At 40.2% G+C, this 21,895-nt stretch overlaps 1 protein-coding gene across 2 annotated transcripts in view; it reads right to left on the bottom strand.

Moving 5' to 3' along the window:
- DOCK4 (dedicator of cytokinesis 4) overlaps positions 1-21,895 on the bottom strand; it is a 472,836-nt gene that overhangs the window by 134,367 nt on the left and 316,574 nt on the right. For both annotated transcript variants that reach the window (XM_005679177.3, XM_018047173.1), the window contains exons 18-23: positions 16,343-16,440; positions 16,163-16,246; positions 15,814-15,914; positions 13,191-13,272; positions 11,583-11,753; positions 6,464-6,656 (exon numbers count right to left, since the gene is read on the bottom strand). In XM_005679177.3, coding sequence (XP_005679234.2) covers positions 6,464-6,656; positions 11,583-11,753; positions 13,191-13,272; positions 15,814-15,914; positions 16,163-16,246; positions 16,343-16,440 — 729 coding nt within the window. The remainder of the gene's footprint in view (positions 1-6,463; positions 6,657-11,582; positions 11,754-13,190; positions 13,273-15,813; positions 15,915-16,162; positions 16,247-16,342; positions 16,441-21,895) is intronic.

The following is a 21,895-nucleotide window of genomic DNA, read 5'->3' on the forward strand; positions in this document are numbered from 1 at the left end:
TGATGAAGGTGAAAGACGAGAGTGAAAAAGCTGGCTTAAAACTCAACACTGAGAAAATTAAGATCATGGCATCCAGTCTCATCACTTCATGGCAAATAGAAGGGGAAAAGCAGGGAAGCAGTGACAGATTTTCTCTTCCTGGGCTCCAAAATCATTGCAGACAGTGACTGCAGCCATGAAATTAAAAGACACTTGCTCCTTGAAAGAAAAGCTATGACAAACTTAGATAGCATCTTAAAAAACAGAGACATTACTTTGCCGACAAAGCTATGGTTTTTCTAGTCATGTATGGATGTGTGAGCGCTGAAGAATTGACACTTTTGAACTGTGGTGTTGGAGAAGACTCTTGAGAGTCCCTTTGACAGCAAGGAGATTAAACCAGTCAATCCTAAAAGAAATCAGTCCTGAATATTCATTGGAAGGACTGATGCTGAAGCTGAAACTCTAGTACTTCGGCCACCTGATGCAAAGAACTGACTCACTTGAAAAGACCCTGATGCTGGGAAAGATTGAAGGAAGGATGAGAAAGGGACGACAGAGGATGAGACGGTTGGATGGCATCACTAACAAAATGAATATGAGTTTGAGTAAGCTCCGGGAGTTGGTAATGGACAGGGAGGCCTGGCATACTGCAGTCCATGGGGTCACAGAGAGTCAGACACAACTGAGTGACTGAACAATTCCAGCTCCATCCTGATCCTGGTCATGACCTAGTACATAGCATTCATGAAGCATTTATCAAGTGTCTATTATGCACCAGGCACTGTTATGGAAGCTAGAGATAAAACTGTCTTCAGGATAAACACAACCCATGTTATTTTACGCTCTTCTGGGATGAGGGAGGAGAGACAGACTTGAAACAACTAAATCACCAATTCTTCAGTTATTACAGATGCGTCAGGTTATCCAAGAAGTAAAAAGCCAAAGAATGAGACTGATAATGGGATGGGTGAGGCAGATAAGAGATTTCTTGAGAAAATGAGAGTTCAACTGAATCCTGAAGGGTAAAGATGGATCAACTTGATTCAGATTTCAGAACAGGAGAAAGTCGGTTCCAAGTAGAGTGAAGTAACACTGAGATGGGACCAGGCGGGTGGGCAGGGCATTATCATTCTACTTTGAGGGGAAAAAGAGCATTCTTCATTCCTGCAACTCTGTGCATCTTTACAAGGCCTGTTTGCTACAATGTAAGCTGTGGTTAATAGAAAAGTTGTGAGCAAGTGGCATTTTCTAACGTGAAAGCAATTTAATTACAGTGCAAGAAAAGTCAATACTCAACTCGGCTTTACCTAAAGTTCAAAGAAAGAAAAGCTACAGGCACTCATCAACTGTAGTAAGATTTTATTCTTCAAGTCATCAAATTAATAGATACACCACCACACATCCTTTTTCTTATATTGTGGCCTAAAATGGGGGGGTGGGATGGACAGGTAGAGGCATTTGTTCCCAGAATAAACTTTAAAAACAGTCTTATGGGGACTTTCCTGTGGTCCAGTGGCTAAGACGCCACAGTCTCAGTGCAGGAGGCCCCAGTTTGATCCCTGCTCAGGGAACCGGATCTTGCATGCCACAACTGAGACCTAGTGCAGCCAAGTATTAAAAACAACAACAAAGATGTCCTTAAAAACAGTCTTACAGTCCACCTTCCTCCCTTTCTCCTTTACTTTTTCATTGCCACCATCAAGTCCACAAAAGAGCTAACGGAGAACTGGGGGGTTTCTGGCCAAAGGAAAACACAATGACTTCTGGGTACTTTCTCACGAAATCCCTAAGACACCTGGTTCTTCAGTTTGTAGGAACAGAAAGCAGCATCAGCATGTTTCTCAACACTACACGCTCAGTGCGTTTATGCTCACCTCTATTATCTACACCGTGGTTTGCCTGAGAAACTGCTCAATTATCCCAAAGTAAAAACACGTATGACCTTATCTTAGCAAGCAAACAGCTTGGGAATGACCGCAGACCTCTGCTGAACAAGTCAAGCACCAAGCGATGGGGCCCAGTGAAAACGGAGGCAAAACCACAGTCCCCCAGAGCCTGCCCTGTGGTCTGAGAAGACTCAACGCCCACCTTCTCACTCCCTCAACTTCAACTGCCACTCAGCTCCCATTCGCCATGCTTCTGCCTCCCCCTGCCTCAACCTCTGTCCTTCAAATCTGCTCTTTACTCATGGCAAGCTGTCTTCTCCAACATCACGGAGACCTTTTCCTGGCCTTCAAAAAACAGAAAGAATAGAATTGTGGGGAGAAAAGGAAAAGTGAGCAGCTCAACTTTTATACCTTAAATAAGCCTGCCTGGACCCCAGATGATTTAGACATGGAACACCACGCTGCTTAAATTTCAAATCTGAGCTAAGTCTTTCAGGTCTGGTCAGCTACCCTAGACTTCCACCTTGCGGGACTCTGCCTGGCTGTAGAATGCCTCCAGCCCTGAGGCTGCCCTCTGCCCCTTAACTCAAGATGGCTTGAACCTTCCTACCACCTTCCTACCTTTGTTGTTCCCTTCTGTGGTGTTGACCTTGTGTGTCCCTCTTTGCCTTCTGTGAGTGTTAATTTCTAATATAAGCTCAACTGGGAGTATTCTGCAGCCATACTGCTTCCTTTGCATATCTCCTCCACTTTTTTTCTCTTTGGGGTTTGCATTGGTTAATTTTATATGTCAGTTTGTGCCATGGGAGGTATTGGTTAAATGGTATCTTTGGTGTGCCAGTGTATTTCTTCATGAGAATTATGTGTGATTTGGTAGGCTAAGTAAACCCCAACATGGGTGGGCCTCACCTAATCCATTGAAGCTCTGAATACAAGAAAAGGTGGAGTAAAGAAGAGTTTACTCTCTGCCTGTCATTCAGCTGAGATATCCACCTTCTCCTGCCTCCAGATTTAGACTGGAATTTATACAAACACCTTTCCTGGTTTTTAGGCCTTGGAATTCAGACTAGAACTATGTCACCAACTTTGAATTTCCAACTTGCTAACTGCAGATTTTGGGACTTCTCAGCCTCCACAAACACGTAAGATGATTCCTTATAATAAATCTACATACACACACACACACACACACACACACACACACACACACACAATTGTATCTACTTCTCTGGAGAAGCCTAATATTGGATTCTAGTACAATGACAACTTTCAGAACTTTCTATCTCTCCTAAGGAGCTTGTAACATCTACAGTCTTGTTTTCCAAAATATTCTGAAATCTATTTTCTTAAAGCATGGGCTGACTGTACTCTGTACGCCTTTCTGGCTAATATGAATGCCCCAGAAAATGAGGTCACTTTCTCAGATCCTTCTCACTTCTCTATCACTAACCAGTTCATCTTTGTCGATCAGAATTCAGCTCAGAGTAGCAATTATCTCTGCCATACTCAGTGTTCTGAGAAATGGAACTGTCAGTAAGGCCATCATGACTTAAATACTTTGTCTTCAGCTCAATACATAGCCAGTTGATACGTGTAATGTACTTATCCCTATTTTATTTTCCCCTGTTCAGATTTATAATTTTAATCAGCAAAGCATCATTTGTAACTTCCATCTGGCCAAGATGTGTGTACTCATATAACTGTAGGACTTCATGTTCCATTTATTTTACTTCCAACAAGTAAATGAAATTCATAGACTCCTGAGTGTTTTTGCCTTTTATATATGGAGCTATACCATCATACTGCTTTTAAACTGTTGGTTTTACCCCTATGTAGTAGGCAGAATAAATTGTTCCCCTCAAAGATATCTACATCTTAATTCCCGGAACCTGTGAATATGTTATGTGAATAGATTATGTTAAAGAGATTTTTCAGAAATGATTAAAATAAGGATGCTGAGCTGGGGAGATTATCCTGAATTCTCTAGGTGGGACCCATGTAAACATAGAGGTCCTTACAAGTGAAAGCAGCTAGACCATCAGAGATGTGAAGATGCTAAACTGCTGGCTTTAAAGATGAAGGGGGGGGGGGGCATGTAGGCAGCCTCTAGAAGCTGTCAGAGGCAAGAAAACAAATTATTCCCTAGACAGTACACGAAGGAATGTTGCTCCATCCACACCCTGATTTTAGGCCAGTGAGAAGCATTTTGGACTTCTGCCCTAAGGAAATGTAACATAAGAAATTTGAGTTACATTAATCCACTAAGTTTGTGGTAGTCGCTGTGGTACCAGCAGGAAACTAACAGGTCAAAACTTATCTAAAACATGAATCTGATTTCACCATCATTTGGTGAGGCTATTCATGGTTTTTCCTTGTTGCTGTTGTCATGGTTCCTGGGTAATTTTTTTTTACCACTAGTGCCACCTGGGAAGCTCAGTGAGTCACCAATCTCATCTTCCTGGGGGCACTGATGGAAGTCAAGCCTCTTACTAGGATCTGTGAATGTGCTTCAATGTGTTCCATTGATCGCGAGTCACATTGTTTCTCAGAAGTTTATGTTTCCCCACAATTACTTTCCACGAGGAGTGTCCCACAGAACACGTGAAGCGGGCTTCCCCTCCCCCTCTTCCACATCACTAATCCCCAGCACAGGAGGCCTTTCGGGGTTCACGTTCCCTGGGTCTGAGTCCTTCTATTCTGGCCCCAGTAAATAATCTCACCACCTCCCACAGAGACTCAGTATGATTTCTCTACCACCTCCTGAGCATCAGTAATCAACAGGGAACTGAGTCCACAGACAGAACACATCTCCTAGGGGCAATAATGAACAAAAATAATTTCCTTACATTTAAAAATGGTTTTCATTATCTACGTTGCTCTTTCTGTGTCAGACTTTAACCTAACAAAGAATTATCTAGCCAGTAAGAGAGAAATATGGGAAAAATCACCAATTCCTCTGATAGGAGAATGAACTCTTCTTAGTTTGGTAATTGATATTGACAGAATTGATATTCTAGTCAAATCCAGATGTCTAGTTGGGACCTTCATCCTTTCTACTTCATACCGCCTATTCTCCACCCTCAAGGAAGGCCTAATCACTGCAGAAGAACCCTAGGGCTCTGAGGGGTGCAGTCTGAAAACTACTCCAAGAAGCATCTTTCTTTCCAGGATGAGATGTGTTTTCATGGGGAGAAATCAGAAGGCTAAAGCCTCTTTCATTGAAACGTTATCTCAGAAAAAAATCAGAAACATACTAACAGTCTATCAACAGGAGAAAAGATAAATTAGCCACGATATACAAATACTCATGGGACTACTATATAACAGTAAAAAAGAACAAGAGCTATATCTAATAGCATGGAAGAATTAAAAAGTACAATATTAATCAAAAAGAAGCACTCTACAGAATGACATTCAATATAATATTATATAAAGACTAAAAGATGAAAAAATTTTGAAAAGGTAAAAAATGATGCTTTTATAGTTATAGAATAAAGGCATAGAAAACAGAAATGAATCTGATAGTGGAAACATATATGAAGGAAGTGAGTATATACAAGAGGGCCTAGTTCTATAATGAGAAATCTCTTAAAAGATCTAAACTAACTATCTCCCATTGTTGAGATTTATTATGCTCTAGTCTAGTTTCTATGTTTAAAGTGTTTCATGATAAAATAATGTAAAAATGGTTTCTTAACTCTATTTTAGACCTATTTCAAAAATACAACACACACATATATGTATTCATGTGAAAAGAGATTTCTCAAAAAATAATTTTTAAAAGTTTTTGATTCAGTGATAATGATGGAAACTTTTAAAAATAAAATTTAAAGTGAGACTGGCATTTTATTATTAAAAAAAAAATACTAGAGGAAAACAAGATGTGCTTCCCTCATAGCTCAGTCGGTAAAGAATCTGCCTGCAATGCAGGAGACCTGGGTTCGATTCCTGGGTCGGGAAGATCCCCTGGAGAAGGAAATGGCAGCCCACTCCAGTATTCTTGCCTGGAAAATCCCATGGACAGAGGAGCCTAGCAGGCTACCATCCATGGGGTCGCAAGAATAAGACATGACTTAGCAACTAAACCAAAAAAAAATTATGACAAAATCAACTTAGCAAGTAGTCCCTTGCTACTAGGATAAAATATATAAAAAATGACAACACACTGAAACTTTCACCCACTTTCAGAACACATATTGATGGGAAACTTCTAAGGACAATTGAGATAAACAAACAAGGATTATAGCAGGTTCCTATAAGCATCTCAGAAAAGAAAAATTTTTAATTTTGTTAAATGTTAAAAGAAAAAAAAAATCCATAGCAAGGAAAAAAGCATGCCCTACACTACAACTTGTTGTGATCTGAATTAACAATTTAATTATTAGAATTTTCACTCTTTCCAGAAATAAAGTTTTAAGAGCCATACTTTTGTGTCTGACTATTTAATAAACTCATTCTACCATCCAAATACACAATGCTTCTGAGAAAGAAGTTTTTAGTTTCCTTTTTAAATTGCTTCTGCTGGCCTTTGACTAGAAAATGTAAGCAATGGCTTTCTAGAGACACTCTTTCATCTGAGAAACCCAACACCTTACCTGGGTTAGTATAGAGCTGGCTTTCCACGGTCTTGCCAATGCACTGCAGTTTAACAGCCTGCAGGGCGTCATCCACGTGCACGATGGTCGGCAGACTGCCCAGGGTGTCCTGGACCAAGTTGGCCACCTCCCGGACATCAAAGAGCTTCAACAGCTCCGAATACACAGCTGGGAAGGAGCTCAGAAACACAGCCTTTAAAAGAAGAAATTTAAGTCAATTCCCAGATATGCCCTGAGAAATCAGCTATAAAAATGTCAGTGAGTTTAAGACTGTGATAAATATTTTTAAATGGTAGGAAATAGAATGTCAAATGCTTCTGGTACCCAAATCTAAAAAGACTAAAAGGGCAAAATTTAGGGGGAAAAGGCATACCAAAATGGAGCAATTTTTCAAAATATGTAAAGGTACAACATAGTAAAAACTGGGAAATCCTGTAAAATAACCGACATCAGCAAAGTGATGGACAAAACCCCCATAGATTCAGCAGAAGGCAGCGTGATCACATGGAAGGAATACTCAACCAAGACCTGGATTGTAATTATTTATGTTTCATTCTTTTTGGAGAAGCTTTCTCAAGTGCTCATTTAAATCTCATTTACCTTTAAGAAGCCAAACACATTAATTCCCTAAAACACTCAATTTATGATTAAAGAAAAAACATAGAACATCAGAAAGCATAAGATTATATGTAGGACTAGCTTGACTTCTAATCAACTCTGTGACCTTGGGCAAGTCATTTTAATCCCCTAGGTTTCAGTTTCATCACCTGTAAAATGACAAGATCATTAGCATAATCCCTCAGGTTACTTCAAGATCTAATGAAAATCCAAAACTGTGTGTATTTAGAACAATATTGTTTACAGAAATAAGGAAACCTGATCATTATTTTTTTAAAGAAAAAAAAAATAGATGCTAACATCAAACCCTGAAGGGCATACTTTAAAAATTGGGCTAAGACTGTACATCAAAACAAACTTAGCCTTTTAAAATTCCACAAAAGGAGGGCAGTGGAAAGAAAAATTGATCAACCACCTGGTGGAGGAAGAGGCACATGTTTCTAATATGCTGAGAATCAACGGCTGTCGGATTTACCAATGAGATCTGACACCAGCAGAAAGTGGGTCAGGTCTACATGTGCTGATGATTCAAACACAGAATCGAATTCAAATTTGTGGACTTTGGTATCTACCTATATAGCAGTAGCAGAAATATGTTGAAGAGCCGAGACCTGTTTCTGATGTCAGAACCATAAGAGTGTTCAAGGTGCTAGGGTCAACAGCTATGTTCTCCCTTTGGCTTTTAAAAATTATAGATCTACTTGAATGCTTTTAAAATTAATAACCAGATATTTTTCAGTAAAGAGTATATTTATATAACCTTCATTTCACTCTGCAAAGAACTGAGTCATAAGATGAAGCTTAAAAAAATTAAATGAGGCCAGCTTTCTGATCACTAAAAAGTCACCTAACTTGATGTTCCTCAGAACTCTGTTAATGTATGTGTCAATTCTTTATTTATACCTCTTTATTTCAAAAAGATATTTGTGCCTGCAGTGTAAGATGCAATTATTAAAAAGGATAAAGAAAAAGACCTTGTGATGAGGGCAGAAAGAGACTTGCACAGGTATCTAAGCTAAAGATTTTTACTGCAAATAATAAAAACATGATATTGTTTGATCTTCCTGGTATCCAAGACAAAAAGAGAAAAGATAATTAATAGGAATTTGGGGCAGGGTCTCAGGGCTCAATGCCTTCCACCATTCTTCTTTTCTTGGGGTTCCCAGGGTAGAGAGCTGTCCTTGGAATCAACTACAGACAGCTGAGTTAGACTTCTGTTCTGCTCCCAAGGAAAGAATTATTAGCAGGCTGGGCTTAGGCCAGGAGGACCAAATGAACCTCCTAGCAGTATCAGCTCTACAGAAAAGCTGTCTACTGATCCAACTGGAAGGATTGCTGGGATGGCCTATTCTGCCTCCAGGAGACAGAATTTGCTGAGTTGTAATTCACATGGAAAAAATCCAAAATGGAGCAAGGAAACTGGGACTTTTGTGTTGAAGGCAAGAATCCAGACCAAAGGCTATCCTTGGCTCTGGAAACGGTAGGCAGAGTTCCAAGATGATCTCCAAGAAACCTGTCCCCTGATGCTGTTCCCAGGCAGAAGTGTTCTCTGACACATGGTGGGGGAACTCAGAGATCTGAAGCATGAGAAAGATTTGATAAACTGTGCCTGGCTTTGAGGATTGGAGGGGCCATACACCAAGGAATGTGAGTGGTCTCCAGGAGCTAAGAGCTAAGAGCTCCTTCCCCACCTCTGGTTGACAGCCAGGAAAATGGGACTCTCATTCATAAGGAAACTGATGCCTGTCCAAAGTCTGAAAGATCTAGAAGGTGAATTCCTCCCGAGAGCCTCCAGGTAAGCCGTCAAAGCTTGCTTTTGGCTACAGGAGACCCTAAGCCAAAAATCCAACCACGTCTTTTGATCTACAGAATCTGACCTGATAAATGGGTGTCATCTAACACCAGCATGGCCATTTGTTGTGCAGTGACAGAAACCTAACATATTGGATCAACCAGATTAGTGACACCTTCCATCTTAGAAGAGAGAGCTATGAACGTGTGGGGTCAAAGGGGGACTTGGAATGGGAAGAAGTGTTTAAAATTCTCCTTCCTCCCAAAATACAGAAGGGCAAAGTCCTCCTTGCTTAATGAAGAAAACTAACCACTTCTTTATATAAATTTTCTCTTAGCACCAAACTAAGAAACTATGTACACGTTTTATATATTACCTCTTGATAAAAAGCTAACAGTCGAAAAAGAAGAGTCAAATATGATTCTTTGAAGGTGTGAAAGTTTCACTATTAAAAAAATATTTTAATATTTTAATTTTTCTTTGGCCATGCCCCAAGGCATTTGGGATCTTACTTCCCCAGCCAGGGATACAGCCCACACCCCCTGCCTTGGAAGGTGAAGTCTTAACCACTGAGCGTCCAAGGGAAGTTTCAGTTGCTTCACTATCCTGATGGAGGGGTAGAATTTAGAGAACCAGGAGCAGCTGGAGGTTAAATATAGAAAAGGAAGCTGCTCTATATCATGGCTGTACCTCAGAGCCCAAATCTCTCAGAGAGATGGCTAGGATTCAGCATAACATAACTAAGGTAAAAGAATGTTCCTCTAACTTTAAAGAAGAAAAAAATCTCTTGAGTCCATAGCAAGACATTCTCATTTGAGAAACCACGACTTAAGGTTACTCTTGAGAGTAGAAGAATATTTTTCAGTTATGAATTAGGTATGTTATATCCTTGATAGAGGTTTTTCTTTTTTTTAAAGAAAAATCTCAAAATAAAAACTGAAATTTTCAACAGTTTTTATAAAAGTAGTGAACTTCTGAGAATTTTGATCTAAAGGAATATATGGTTTGCCTGTTGTAATATCCCTTTCAAATATCACCAGCTGATAAGTAAGGTTTGATTAGTTGGCAACTTGACATTGAGATCTCTGGCAAGTCTCATAAAGTTCAGTGATTGTATCATTAACAAGAGAAGCCAAAATGATAATAAAAGAGCCTGTATCCTTACTCAGGGCCTTCCCCGGTGGCTCAGTGGTAAAAGAATCCACCTGCAATTCAGGAGATGCAGGTTTGATCCCTGAGTTGGGAAGATCCCCTGGAGGAGGAAATGGTAACCCACTCCAGTATTTTTGCCTGGAAAATCCCATGGACAGAGCAGCCTGGTAGGCTATAGTCTGTGGGGTCACAGAAGAGTCGGACACAACTTAGTGAGCGAACAACAACATCCTTACCCAGATGGAAGATAAGTCCACCTCTGCAAAGAAGAAAGCAACAAGAACAGCTACCAAATAGTCAGAAAAATACGGCATTATTATTGGAGGGGGGTTGTACATTTCTAGTGTTTTGCCTTTATATATAATGCCTTCCAAATGGCAAACAACACCAAGTTACAACAATACTCCTAGGGATCTAGTCTCCTAATATCCCTTTTTGCATCCAAATTCACAGTGATTGTAAGTCTCAAGTCTCCAGGGGAAAGTAATAAAGAAGTTGCTTCTCCATCTGACAGGTTTTTAAATCAAGTTTTTAGAATTAAACAGGTACAAGAAGTATTAAGAAAGTGTAGAGAAAGATATTCAGAATGATCTCTCAGCACAATGACCTCTCAGCACACTATTTGAAAAGCAGATAGATCCTGTTCTTAAACAAAACATGAGAGCTACTTCTGGTAATATACTTTGGCAGCAACCGCTGAGCACTGCTGATAGAAAATAACTCCCAGGATGATTAGGGTCAACTGAAAACAAAACAACACGCAGTTTAGCCGAGACCAGTACAATGAGCCTCAGGTGCATGGATTACAATACCGCACGAGGGAATTCTCTGGCGGTCCAGTGGTTAGGACTCACCAGTCTCATTCCTGGGATTGGGTTCCATCCCTGGTTGGGGAACTGCTCACACAGTGTAGCAAAAAAAAAAAAAAAAAAGGCAGGCTTGGGGGAAACAACTGCAGATTGTTGTTTTTGTTGCTCAAAACAACACTCTCTGTGACCCCATGGACTGCAGCACATCAGGCTTCTCTGTCCTCCACTATCTTCTGGAGTTTGCTCAAACTCATGTCCATTGAGCCAGTGATGCCATCCAACCATCTCATCCTCTGTTGCCCCCTTCTCCTCCTGCCCTCAGTCTTGCCCAAATCAGGGTCTTTTCCAATGAGTCAGCTCCTCACATCAGGCCAAAAGATTGGAGCTTCAGCATCAGTCCTTCCAGTACCAAACTAGCTAGAGAAAAATACCTCCCCACAGGTGACATTGACAGGGTGTCTCCAATCATCAGTGTGAGTTCTAGAAACTGGAATGGAGGCCGATGCAAACCAACAGGCTCTCCATTCAGGGTGGTAACAGTCCGAAGGAAGCCATTACCAACTTTTGCTCTGCTGGTGCTCAGAAGCTGGGGGACTTTTTAAAAGGCTATTCCAAGTCAGTTAAATTACAAATATAACCTGGAGCTATGAAATGCTGATGGAGAAAATATTCACTTAGACGGCTATGTAAAAATAAATAAATTGGACTCATTTTTTCCTCTATTCAGCAGAGATGAAAAAACAATTACCTGTGATTGAGATAATGCTCCAGATCCTTTGCTTTCTTGTGAAAGAAAAAAACGAACCGACATGAGCAGTTCCTGAATACAGCAGCGAAATTCCTCCTCATTCTGTCCTCCAGTGGCAAGGGAAAACAGCCTTCGAGACTGAACAATATACTTAAAAATATATTCTTGGGCCTTAAAACAAAATTTTTAAAATGTTAGTTTCAAAGAAAATCAAAGGTATTTATTTAACAATGACACAACACAAAACTATAGTACAACATTAGACTTTTAAATTATTGATTTAAGTACTAAGGCCCTGTGTGATTTTTGAACAATATTTACTCATAGTGAAAGAGCTGTTTTTCTCTAATAACTAATGAGAGGAAAAGTACAGTTAATTTTTAAATTCTATGTAACTCTTAAAGAGGTATGAACATTAAATGTTTTTGATCCTCAAATGATTTTAATATAATTAACAAAGATATGGTGATCTGTTTTTCAAAAATAATTCTGCTTTGCTGGTAGGTTTTCTTGCCACTTGGCATTTTACCTTCAATCAGCCCTAGAAGACAAATTTGTAATGAGTAAAATGCTTGTTTTTTAGAATGTACACCTGTTTACCTTTATCTGCTGACATCAAATACTATGTACTCAATTACAGAAATCAAAAGGCTGCCAAGGCCGTTATTGCACAATCCTCTTAAGAATCTACTGACAGATGGGAGGGAGGTAGGAGAGGGGTTCAGGATGTGGGGGACACATGCATATCTGTGGCCGATTCATGATGATGTATGGCAAAATCCATCACAATATTGCAAAGTAATTGCCCTCCAATTAAAATCAATTAATTAATTTAAAAAAGAATCTATTGGTAGATTCTTTACAAACATGTTGCAAGAAAGGTATCAACATCTTCATATATACAGAGCTCATAGGGCCCAGAGATATGGGCAGTGTTAAACCACGAGACCCCGTAAAACCTCAGGTTTCCTCATTATGATTCCTGCTAAGCCATCCCCCAGGCCAGAGTACTGGATTGGGTTGCCATGCCCTCCTCCAGGGGATCTTCCCAACCAAGGGACTGAAGCCAGGTCTCCCACATTGCAGGTGGATTCTTCGCTGTCTGAGCCACCAGGGAAGCCCATGAATACTGGAGTGGGTAACCTATTCCTTCTCCAGGCAATCTTCCCAACCCAGGAATTGAACCGGGGTCTCCTGCATTGCAGATGGACTCTTTACCAGCAGACCTACCAGGGAAGCCCTTAGAGTGTAAGACAAATGGTTCTCAGATGGTCTCTGTCCGAGTGGTAAAGGCAAGAACAGGGGACTTCTAAGCTTAACTGCTCATCTGTGGTCTTGTCTTCTCAACCCTTCCTTCTAGACTTCAAGTGTTCAGAGCCTGGAGGAGTAAGGATTTAACGCCAGGGAGGTTCCAGTGGGCGAGTCTGGCAAAGTTCTTTTCAAATCTCACCATCTCTGGAGCAGCCACAAACTGATTAAGATCGTTGAATTGGAATGTCAGTGATACATCATCAGCGATTACTGCCTGTGCTGGAAGCCAATTTGCTCAGGCATCACCACGCAGCAGCACTATTGGGCTATGATGTGCTATCCACAGCGTGTCATTACCTTCAGCACCTCCTGGATGTGCTCTTGTCTCTCCGCTTCTGTGATCCGGTCCACATACCACTTGAGTACTTTGATGAGATCTCTAAAATACAGGGGAAATGTGCAGAAGGTACAGTTGGTCTCACTCTCAATTAGAAGCCAACAAATCAAATGCTTATTTTTATCACAGGGAGGCATCATTTTCCATCAGTTCTCATGTTTCTGTCAAACTGTTATGATAATTTTACAAAGTCTGCATATCACCATCATTACCCCTTTTTTGAAGCTGAAGAGAGAAACATTTCCTCCCAGCGAGATTCCTTTCAATCTGGACATATTCCATGAGCCCTGCTGCTTCTGGCCATGCTTCCAACGGGTGAACACAAATATCAGAAGAAAGGACTCCAGCCAGGGGAGTGTCTGAATCTGACTGCCATGGTCAATCTCGGACAACTGCTAATTAGGGTTTCCTCCCCAGTGAAATCCTAATTTGGATGAAATATTTATCTGGAGGCAAAAGGAAGTGTGGAGAAGGATGAAGATACCACCTCCTCATCTCAAAGCACATCCCATGGACTTAACAAGCCAATTCTCTGACCTATGGGAAGAATGAGACTTACCATCAGAGCATGCCCTAGTAATTTCCAGAAAAGCCAAGTTTTCTTTTTTCCAAGTAATTTCTACAAGTTTTATTGTTTTAAGAAACAAAAATTGAATTAACCTCCACGCCTCAAATTCTCAAGATTGCAGTCATGTGACCTTCAACACCGGCCAGTTCTTGGTGTCTAGAAAACCATAATTTTTTAAAATTTTCTCTGTCCGAGGAGAATTCATGGTTGTTCCAGTCAGTAGATGCTGATGGGAATACTACTTCTGAGGATGAGTGGTCATGATTCTGGCCCAAGAAGATTCCATGAGCCTTATTTGTCTTATTAGAACTGATTAGTTACATTCCTGGCTAATCTGAAGTTTAGACATTATACCACTGTTTTCTAGTTTCCAGTAACAGTGTCGCTTGGAACAGCGAACCCTCACACAAGGGCCCAAACTGTTAGGTAAGGGCAAAACTATCCTTGCTCAAACATATCACCCTCTGAAAAACTCATGTCGGTAGAAGGTCAAGTCTTGCAAAAATGACTCCATTCACTTAAACATCAGAGGTGTAAATCTTACCAGGATATGGAAGCAAACAACCAAAAGAACTGGATGAAATGCTTACCTGGTTACCTACTATCTTTTATACAGCACACAGATGGGGAAAAAGGGCAAAGCCCTGATTCCATGCCCCTTCAACGCACCTCTGGGAATAGATGACTGCGTGCACATGCCCATAGGTATTTAGTGTATAAGATAAAAACATTGGCAGCTGCTGTATAACATAGGGACTCAACTCGGTGCTCGGTGATGACCTAAAGGGGTGGAATGGGGGGTGGTGGTGGGAGGCTAGGGAGAGGATTTATGTATACATATAGCTGATTCATGTTGTTGTACAGCAGAAACTAATATAACATTGAAAAGCAATTATCCCCTAGTTAAAAAAAAAATTATAAACTAAAAAAAACTGGCAGAATAGCAATGACAGTAGTGGAATGGGGAGATGAACTTTGGGGTACATTTCAGGGCTGTATTTAAGCAGGCCCATGACCAGGAAGATGTCACCCATAGGACAGAAAGAGGGGAGTTGTTATCTTCTAGGCTACATGTAGGCAGGTGCCAGCTACAGCATGTCATTATTCATTCACTTTTAGTCTTGTTTGCCTTATCTGAACTGATAAGAAAGGAGCAGCAGTTAAAATGGCAGCTGGTAATAAAGGATAGAGTCTAATAACTGAACTCCTTGCATCCACAGGCCAGCTCTTCATACAATCAGCACAAAGCTTAGTGTCTGGCATGCAGGAGGTACTCAATAAATATTAGCAAATGAATGAACAAAGGACTTTAAAATGGTATGATGGCAAAGGCTGTTTTCCCATTATATTTCTTTCTTAAAGACATCTAGAATTATCATGGAGAAAGCAATGGCACCCCACTCCAGCACTCTTGCCTGGAAAATCCCATGGATGGAGGAGCCTGGTAGGCTACAGTCCATGGGGTTGCTAAGAGTCGGACACAACTGAGAGACTTCACTTTCACTTTTCACTTTCATGCATTGGAGAAGGAAATGGCAACCACTCCAGTGTTCTTGCCTGGAGAATCCCAGGGACGGGGGAGCCTATTGGGCTGCTGTCTATGGGGTCTCACAGAGTCGGGCACAACTGATGTGACTTAGCATCAGCAGCAGCAGCAGAATTACCAAGGAGTGTGATGATTAAATGGGGCTCTTGACTATCAAAATGAAATAACCAGGTATTTTAGACTAGAGAAGATCAAGTGAAACAGAGGCAAGAAGAAATCATTATATTTTAGGTTTCAGGACTAGAACTCAGGAAGTTCTCCCCCCGCACCCCAACCTTTTTAAATCAAAATAAGTTTCAGCCATCAAAAAAAGATGTGTGAAAAAGGAAGATACTGTCTAAAGAGACACTTGAGTAGCTGTGCTTCATTTCTTACTACATTCTCTTTTAAATTTTCCTATATAACTGGTGCTGCTTTAAAAAGTTCAAAAGAAAGTGTTCTAAACCAATTATAAGATAAAGGACCTTACCTGTATGCAAGTGCCCCAGCAAAATGACTCTCAATGTAAGTGTCCATTACAGGTTTAAAATGATGAAATTTGCTATCTTGTAGCAAATTGATTATGTGAACCTAAAACAAAACAAAATAAGAGTTTTACAAAACTGAATGCAAACCAAGACATTTTTGGCAGAGGGAGTGGGAAGGTTTCTTTTTTGTTTGTTTGTTTGTTTGTTGTTTTTCTTTCTCTCTCTCTCTTTTTTTTTTGGTTTGGGAAGGTTTCAAGTGAGCTCATTCTACTAAGTGCACATTCCTAAAATGGTATTATGAAAGTAGAGATTTAAAGACAAAATTAAGGTATAAAGTTAATTTAAACTCACCAATGAATCAAACACTTTAGACCCATATTTTTGGGAATTTTCATCTAAAATTCCAAATAAGGTATCCAGTGTATCTTGCAGAAACTGTTAGATAAAGAAGTAAAAGCATAAATAAAATATCCCCTCGAAATATTCTTTATCCCACAAATTTCTAAGAGAAGGATAACAGGATGCATTTACCTTTACTATCTCAGAGCCATCAATTTCTTTTAATTTAGAGAGACAGCCTGTGATCTTGTCTGGGTGGGTTCTCCATTTCAAAAGATCAAGCATATCACCTGTCCAAATAGAAAAGGAAGATTAGTTGCCTTGATAGAGAACAGGCTCTCATAGGAAAGTGTTCTAACTGGTAAACAGTGAATTCTTAGATATGTTGCCACCTGGTCACCCAAACTGCAGGCTCCTTCAGACTCCAACTAACCCTCTAAGATGGCATTTATTACAGTGTATTCTCTTCCGTCCTTCCCAGTGCCCTTGACTGACAAATTCTTGCTTATCTTTCAGTTCTCAGGCTACTTGTATTTTCCCAAAGACTGTAAACTCCAAGAGGAAAAAACCACATTGAGCTTGGCCCTAACTTAGTGCTAGCATTGGAACAGAGCAGGCACACAGCAGGCAGTTGGTAAGTACTGGTTGGAGAGTTTTCTGTGTCCTTCAGTTAAACTGGGAGATTCTTGAGGGCTGGGAACCCACTTGATTCATTTTTCTGCTCCCAAGACATAGCACTCTGCCAAGCAATCAATTCCATTTGGCAGTGAAGGTCTTCTTGACAATGTGGCCCAAACCTGGCATGACTAGAAGGTTCCTGCACAATGATGCCATGCCATGCCATGTCAAGTTGCTTTAATCGGGTCTGACTCTTTGCAACACTATGGACTGTAGCCCACCAGGCTCCTCTGGCCATGGAATTCTCTAGGCAAGAATACTGGATTGGGCTGTCATGCCCTCCTCCAGAAGATCTTCCTGATCCAGGGATCGAACCTGTGTCTCCCACATTGGCAGATAGGTTTTAACCACTCAGACACCTGGGAAACCATACAATGATGACAAGTCCAGTCAACTGTCAGACCAGCAGATGAGCTCTTGGACCTGAAAGGGCCAATTCCTGGACTCTGTGATCATCTTCCACCCTAAACTCTGGGAAGAGTAGGTCCCAGCTCTTCAGTTCCCTTTTCTTTCTCACCTGACAACATGTGAGCCCTGTGTCCAGCAGAGTCCATAGGGAACCTCTTCACTGGTGAGGGAATAAACCCTTTCCTCCTCCTTCCTGGGCAGAAGCTCCTGCACATGGTGCCCATCTCCACTGGTCTTCAAAGGGAACAAGGAGTCAGTGGCATCGGAGGCCAATGACAGCAGTAACAACTGACAAGGCTCATGGAAGCAGGATGTGCCCAGGGCAGGGGAACCTGGCAAGGCTATTGTCCTGGTGCCAGTGGGGCTGAGACACTAGAGAAGCCATGAGCGGTTTTCTGCTTCAAAGCACTTGTTTCAGGAGAAACTTGAATGGGACTTGCCAAGAGTCAAGAAAGACCAAAAAAAATTAAAAAAAAAAAAGCAAACACCAAACACAATAACAAATAATCCAAAAAAATCAAGGAAGTAGTTATGATGAGGAAGAAAACATGACATAGTAAATAAAGATCCCTAGGTCAGGAAGATCCCCTGGAGAAGGAAATGGCTACCCGCTCCAGTACCTTGCCTGGAGAGTCCTATGGACAGAGGAGCCTGGTGGGCTCCAGTCCACAGAGTCGCAAAGAGTTGGAAACAAAGGCGCATCTAACACACACAGTGAATAGAGGCAAAACCCATAAGAATCTCAAGAGGAAATAGAAGCAACCTCCACCAAAGCCAATTTTAAGGGAAAAACTTCACAAAGGAACCCAAAGTAGGAAACTTAGCGCTAAATAGGAATATTTTTCTATAACAAATAGGGGGAAGAGGAGGATTTAGAATTAGAAAAATGAGGGAAATTTTCAAAAACTGATATTGAAAAAGAAATTTATCATTATTTTTATAGCAGAAAACCCTGAAAATGTTGAACATTCACGTCTAACTCAGATGCCCTGGAGGTATGATTGAAACATTCAAAAATATGATTGGTTATATTTAGATGAGAGATTCTACAGGGTGAGACCAGCTGACCAAAGAAAGTTCTCCAGGATTCTCCTGGTCTGCTTGCTGCTCCACTCTGACTTCCCACATCTAGCTTCAGGATGCCTGCCTCCTTCCCTGGCAGCCCCTCTTTTACCATATGCCCTGCCATTCTCCTCCCACTCCCCCTCCATCCAGCTCTGTCCCCTCCTTCTCTCTTCCCGTCCTTTAGAATGAGGCCTTTGCAGCAGTGTTCAGCGTGAGGGGTGGACCTTGTGCAGAGGAAGAAGGAGGTTCTATAGGCTGCAAAGTGACATCAGTAGAGGACAGGGAATAGGACTGTCATCAGCAGAGCCGGAGAGCAGATGACAGCGGTCCAGGCTGGGGCCGTTCATCTTCCCTGCAAGAAGTCTGAGGAATTGTTAGACTGCTCCCGACGGAGCCAAAAGGAGGATAAAGTGTTATACTTTGTCCATCTGGACACAATTAAGCATGTATGCCATGTACTCAGAATCAAGTCAAAATTATCATCTCATAGGTCTTTATTTTAGCCATTTGAAGATACATCCATTGCAAATTTGCAGCTAGGACCTATTACTGAAAATGAGAATTTTATACATTCCATTCAATTATCAATTAAGTGTGTACTGACTGTATGCCTGATCTGCCAAGAGCTATAAAATAGGTAGATGACCTGATCCCTACTATTTTTTTTCAAACCACAATCTCAGGAAGAGACTGAATACACCACCCATTATTGGAGGGAGAAGGGGATATGGAGCAGTTGGTATCGGCACAAATGTTAGACTGAATTTAAGCATTGTTTTCATTTTTTCTTAACATTTTAAAAAGTTGTTTGTAACAGTCCAAGGAAGCTAACAAACAAGTAAAGTGATACCTTTTCTGATCCGCACTTTAAAGAAACTTAAAATATTTCCTTGATCTGGCAATCACAGACGTCCAGTCCATCCAGTCCACTAGCCTCACTACACTATCTAAGAATGACACTGGAACACAACGTGTGTAGACAGAAATTTAGAAATCCTAAAACGCAAACCTGCTCTAGGAAACCATCCTAGAGACTACATCACTTACTAAATGCCCAATTGTAATGGAAATGGGATTTGTATATTTTCCAAGTCGAGTAAAATGAATACAAAAAAATTTAATTCCAATTTGGAAATGGATTACTTCTACGCAGAGACAAGTGTCTAGCATGTAAATTTCAGAAAAAAGAACCTCCTTCCTTCCTCTGTTCCATGTCTTTAAACACACTATTCATTTCTTGCCTCATTTTGAGCTGTCCAACATTGACAAGGTTAATCAAAGTCACAATGGTAATTAAGCATTTATTAGTCTCCAATAATGTGTCAAGCGTTGCTTTCTATATAGCGAGATGTTTAATTTAATGACTTCGTGAATAGTTTATTTACTTGAAAAATGTTCTCTGCTTTTACAGAGCAGCAGCTTCTAGTTATCAGGATTTGTTTCCCTCTGTCTTATGTTCACAATTCTGTCTAATAGCCTAAACCCTAGAACTAGGAATAATTAAGCAGGCAGAGCCAAATGTTTTCATGGGCAGAGAATCTATTGTTAGGTTTATATCTTTGGAAGAATATGGCCCCCAAAGATGTCCATATTCTAATCCATGGATTTATCTTAACTGACAAAAGAGTTTTACAGGTGTGATTAAGTTAAAGATTTTTTAAATGGGATATTATCCTGGATGATTTGGTGGGAGCACTCTCATCACAGGGGTCCTTAAAAGATGGAAGATGATCAGAGTCAGAGAGATCTGAATATGCTTTGTTGCTCTCTTGGAAGATGGAGAAAGGGGCCTGTAGCCAGGGAATACAGGTGGTTCCTAGGAGCTAGAAAAGGTAAATAAAGGGATTCCCTCCTAGAGATTTCAAGAGGGAACATGGCCCTGCTAACATCTTGATTTTAGCCCAGGGAATAAGATTGTAGACTTTCTACCTCCAAAATTATAAGATAATAAATTATTGTTGTTTTAAGCCAATAAGTTTATAGTAATTACTACAGCAGCAACTGACAACTAATACCAGCTGGAAATAATCTAATGGAGACAGAGAGTTAAATATGAACCGGATTCTTTAGAGACACACAATTCATCCATATAGGATGAATGATAGTAACACCTAAGGGAGTCAATAACGTTGATTTTATTATTTTCACAATCTCTATGGGGTTAAACTCTTCTCACAAAAAAACAAAAAAGCCTGAGATTTGGTAAGTGCTGTATAGTCATTACAGAATTCTGTCAATGAAGGTTTTATTTAATTAATATCATTAACCATTGAATACTGATAGTCTGGTGTAATGACCTAACTTGGCAATAGCTACCTTCAATCAAATTTACATAAATAAATTACATAGTTTATTTTTTAAATAGGTCTATAAAAATATCTCTGGAAGGGGAGAAATGAAACCCAATATAAATGTAAAAAAAATACTTTAATTTGCCAAGGTCCTACATAAATACAGTAGCACTGTTTGACAAATTGGATGCTATCATTAAAAGTGGTCATTATAATAATGCCAAAATTTGCTTCTTTTCTTATTCCATGTTCTGAGAAAAGATATGTATTTCTTACTATATGACACAGAAGAAAGAACTAATAACACTAAAAAGTTTAAGTACAGGAGCGTTTTTTGCCTAACATTACAGAGCCCTGACTTACTATGGTTTGACTTCAGATTTTTGACTTTACATGGGTGCAAAAGTGATATGGAATGATTTAGAAACTATACTTCAATTTTTGAGTTCAGATCTTTTCCTGGGTAAGCTACATGCAGTTCAGCCTCCTATGATGCTGAGCACTGAGCCTCAGATCCCAGACAGCCAAGCGATCATGAAGGAAAAGAAACAATATGGTTATTAATACAAACATTGTTTTTCACTCTCAGTACAGTATCCAATAAGTTATGCGAGACATTCAACATTTTATTATAAAATAGGCTCTGTATTAGATAATTTTGCCCAACTGTAAGCTACTATAAGTGTTCTGAGCTTGTTTACAGTAGGCTGGGCTAAGCTGTATGACACAGAAGAAAGAACTTCTTTTCTTAGATGTTTTGTGGTGGTGGTGGTGTGTGCATGCTCAGTCATGTCTGACTCTTTACGACCCCATGGACTGTAGCCCACCAGGTTCCTTTGTCCATGGAATTCTCCAGGCAAGAATACTGGAGTGAGTTGCCAGTTCCTGCTCCAAGGGATCTTCCTGATTCAGAGATCGAACCTGCATCTCCAGCATTGCAGGCAGATTCTTTGCCGTCTGAGCCACCTGGGAAGCCCCATGATGTTTTGCAGATTAGGTGTAATAAATGCATATTCTACTTATCTTATTCAAGTTACCATGGGCTTATCAAAGGAATGTAACCTAATCCTAAAGTCAAGGAAGAGACAAACCTTATTATAAAGTGACTGTCTTCAACAGAATGAAACTAATTTTATTATATGGCATTCAGGATGCTTTCCAGAAGCCTTACATGGTGACCATGAAGAATTCAAAAATATTTATTTTACTTCCTTCATTACAGACAATGCTTTCAGAACAATTTGCCAAGGAGAAGAGCTTGCTTTATTAATCATAACTTTCTAAACAATCACTGACATAAAAA

Source organism: Capra hircus, chromosome 4 (assembly GCF_001704415.2).
Source record: "Capra hircus breed San Clemente chromosome 4, ASM170441v1, whole genome shotgun sequence".
In the NCBI taxonomy this organism is placed as follows: Eukaryota; Metazoa; Chordata; class Mammalia; order Artiodactyla; family Bovidae; genus Capra; species Capra hircus.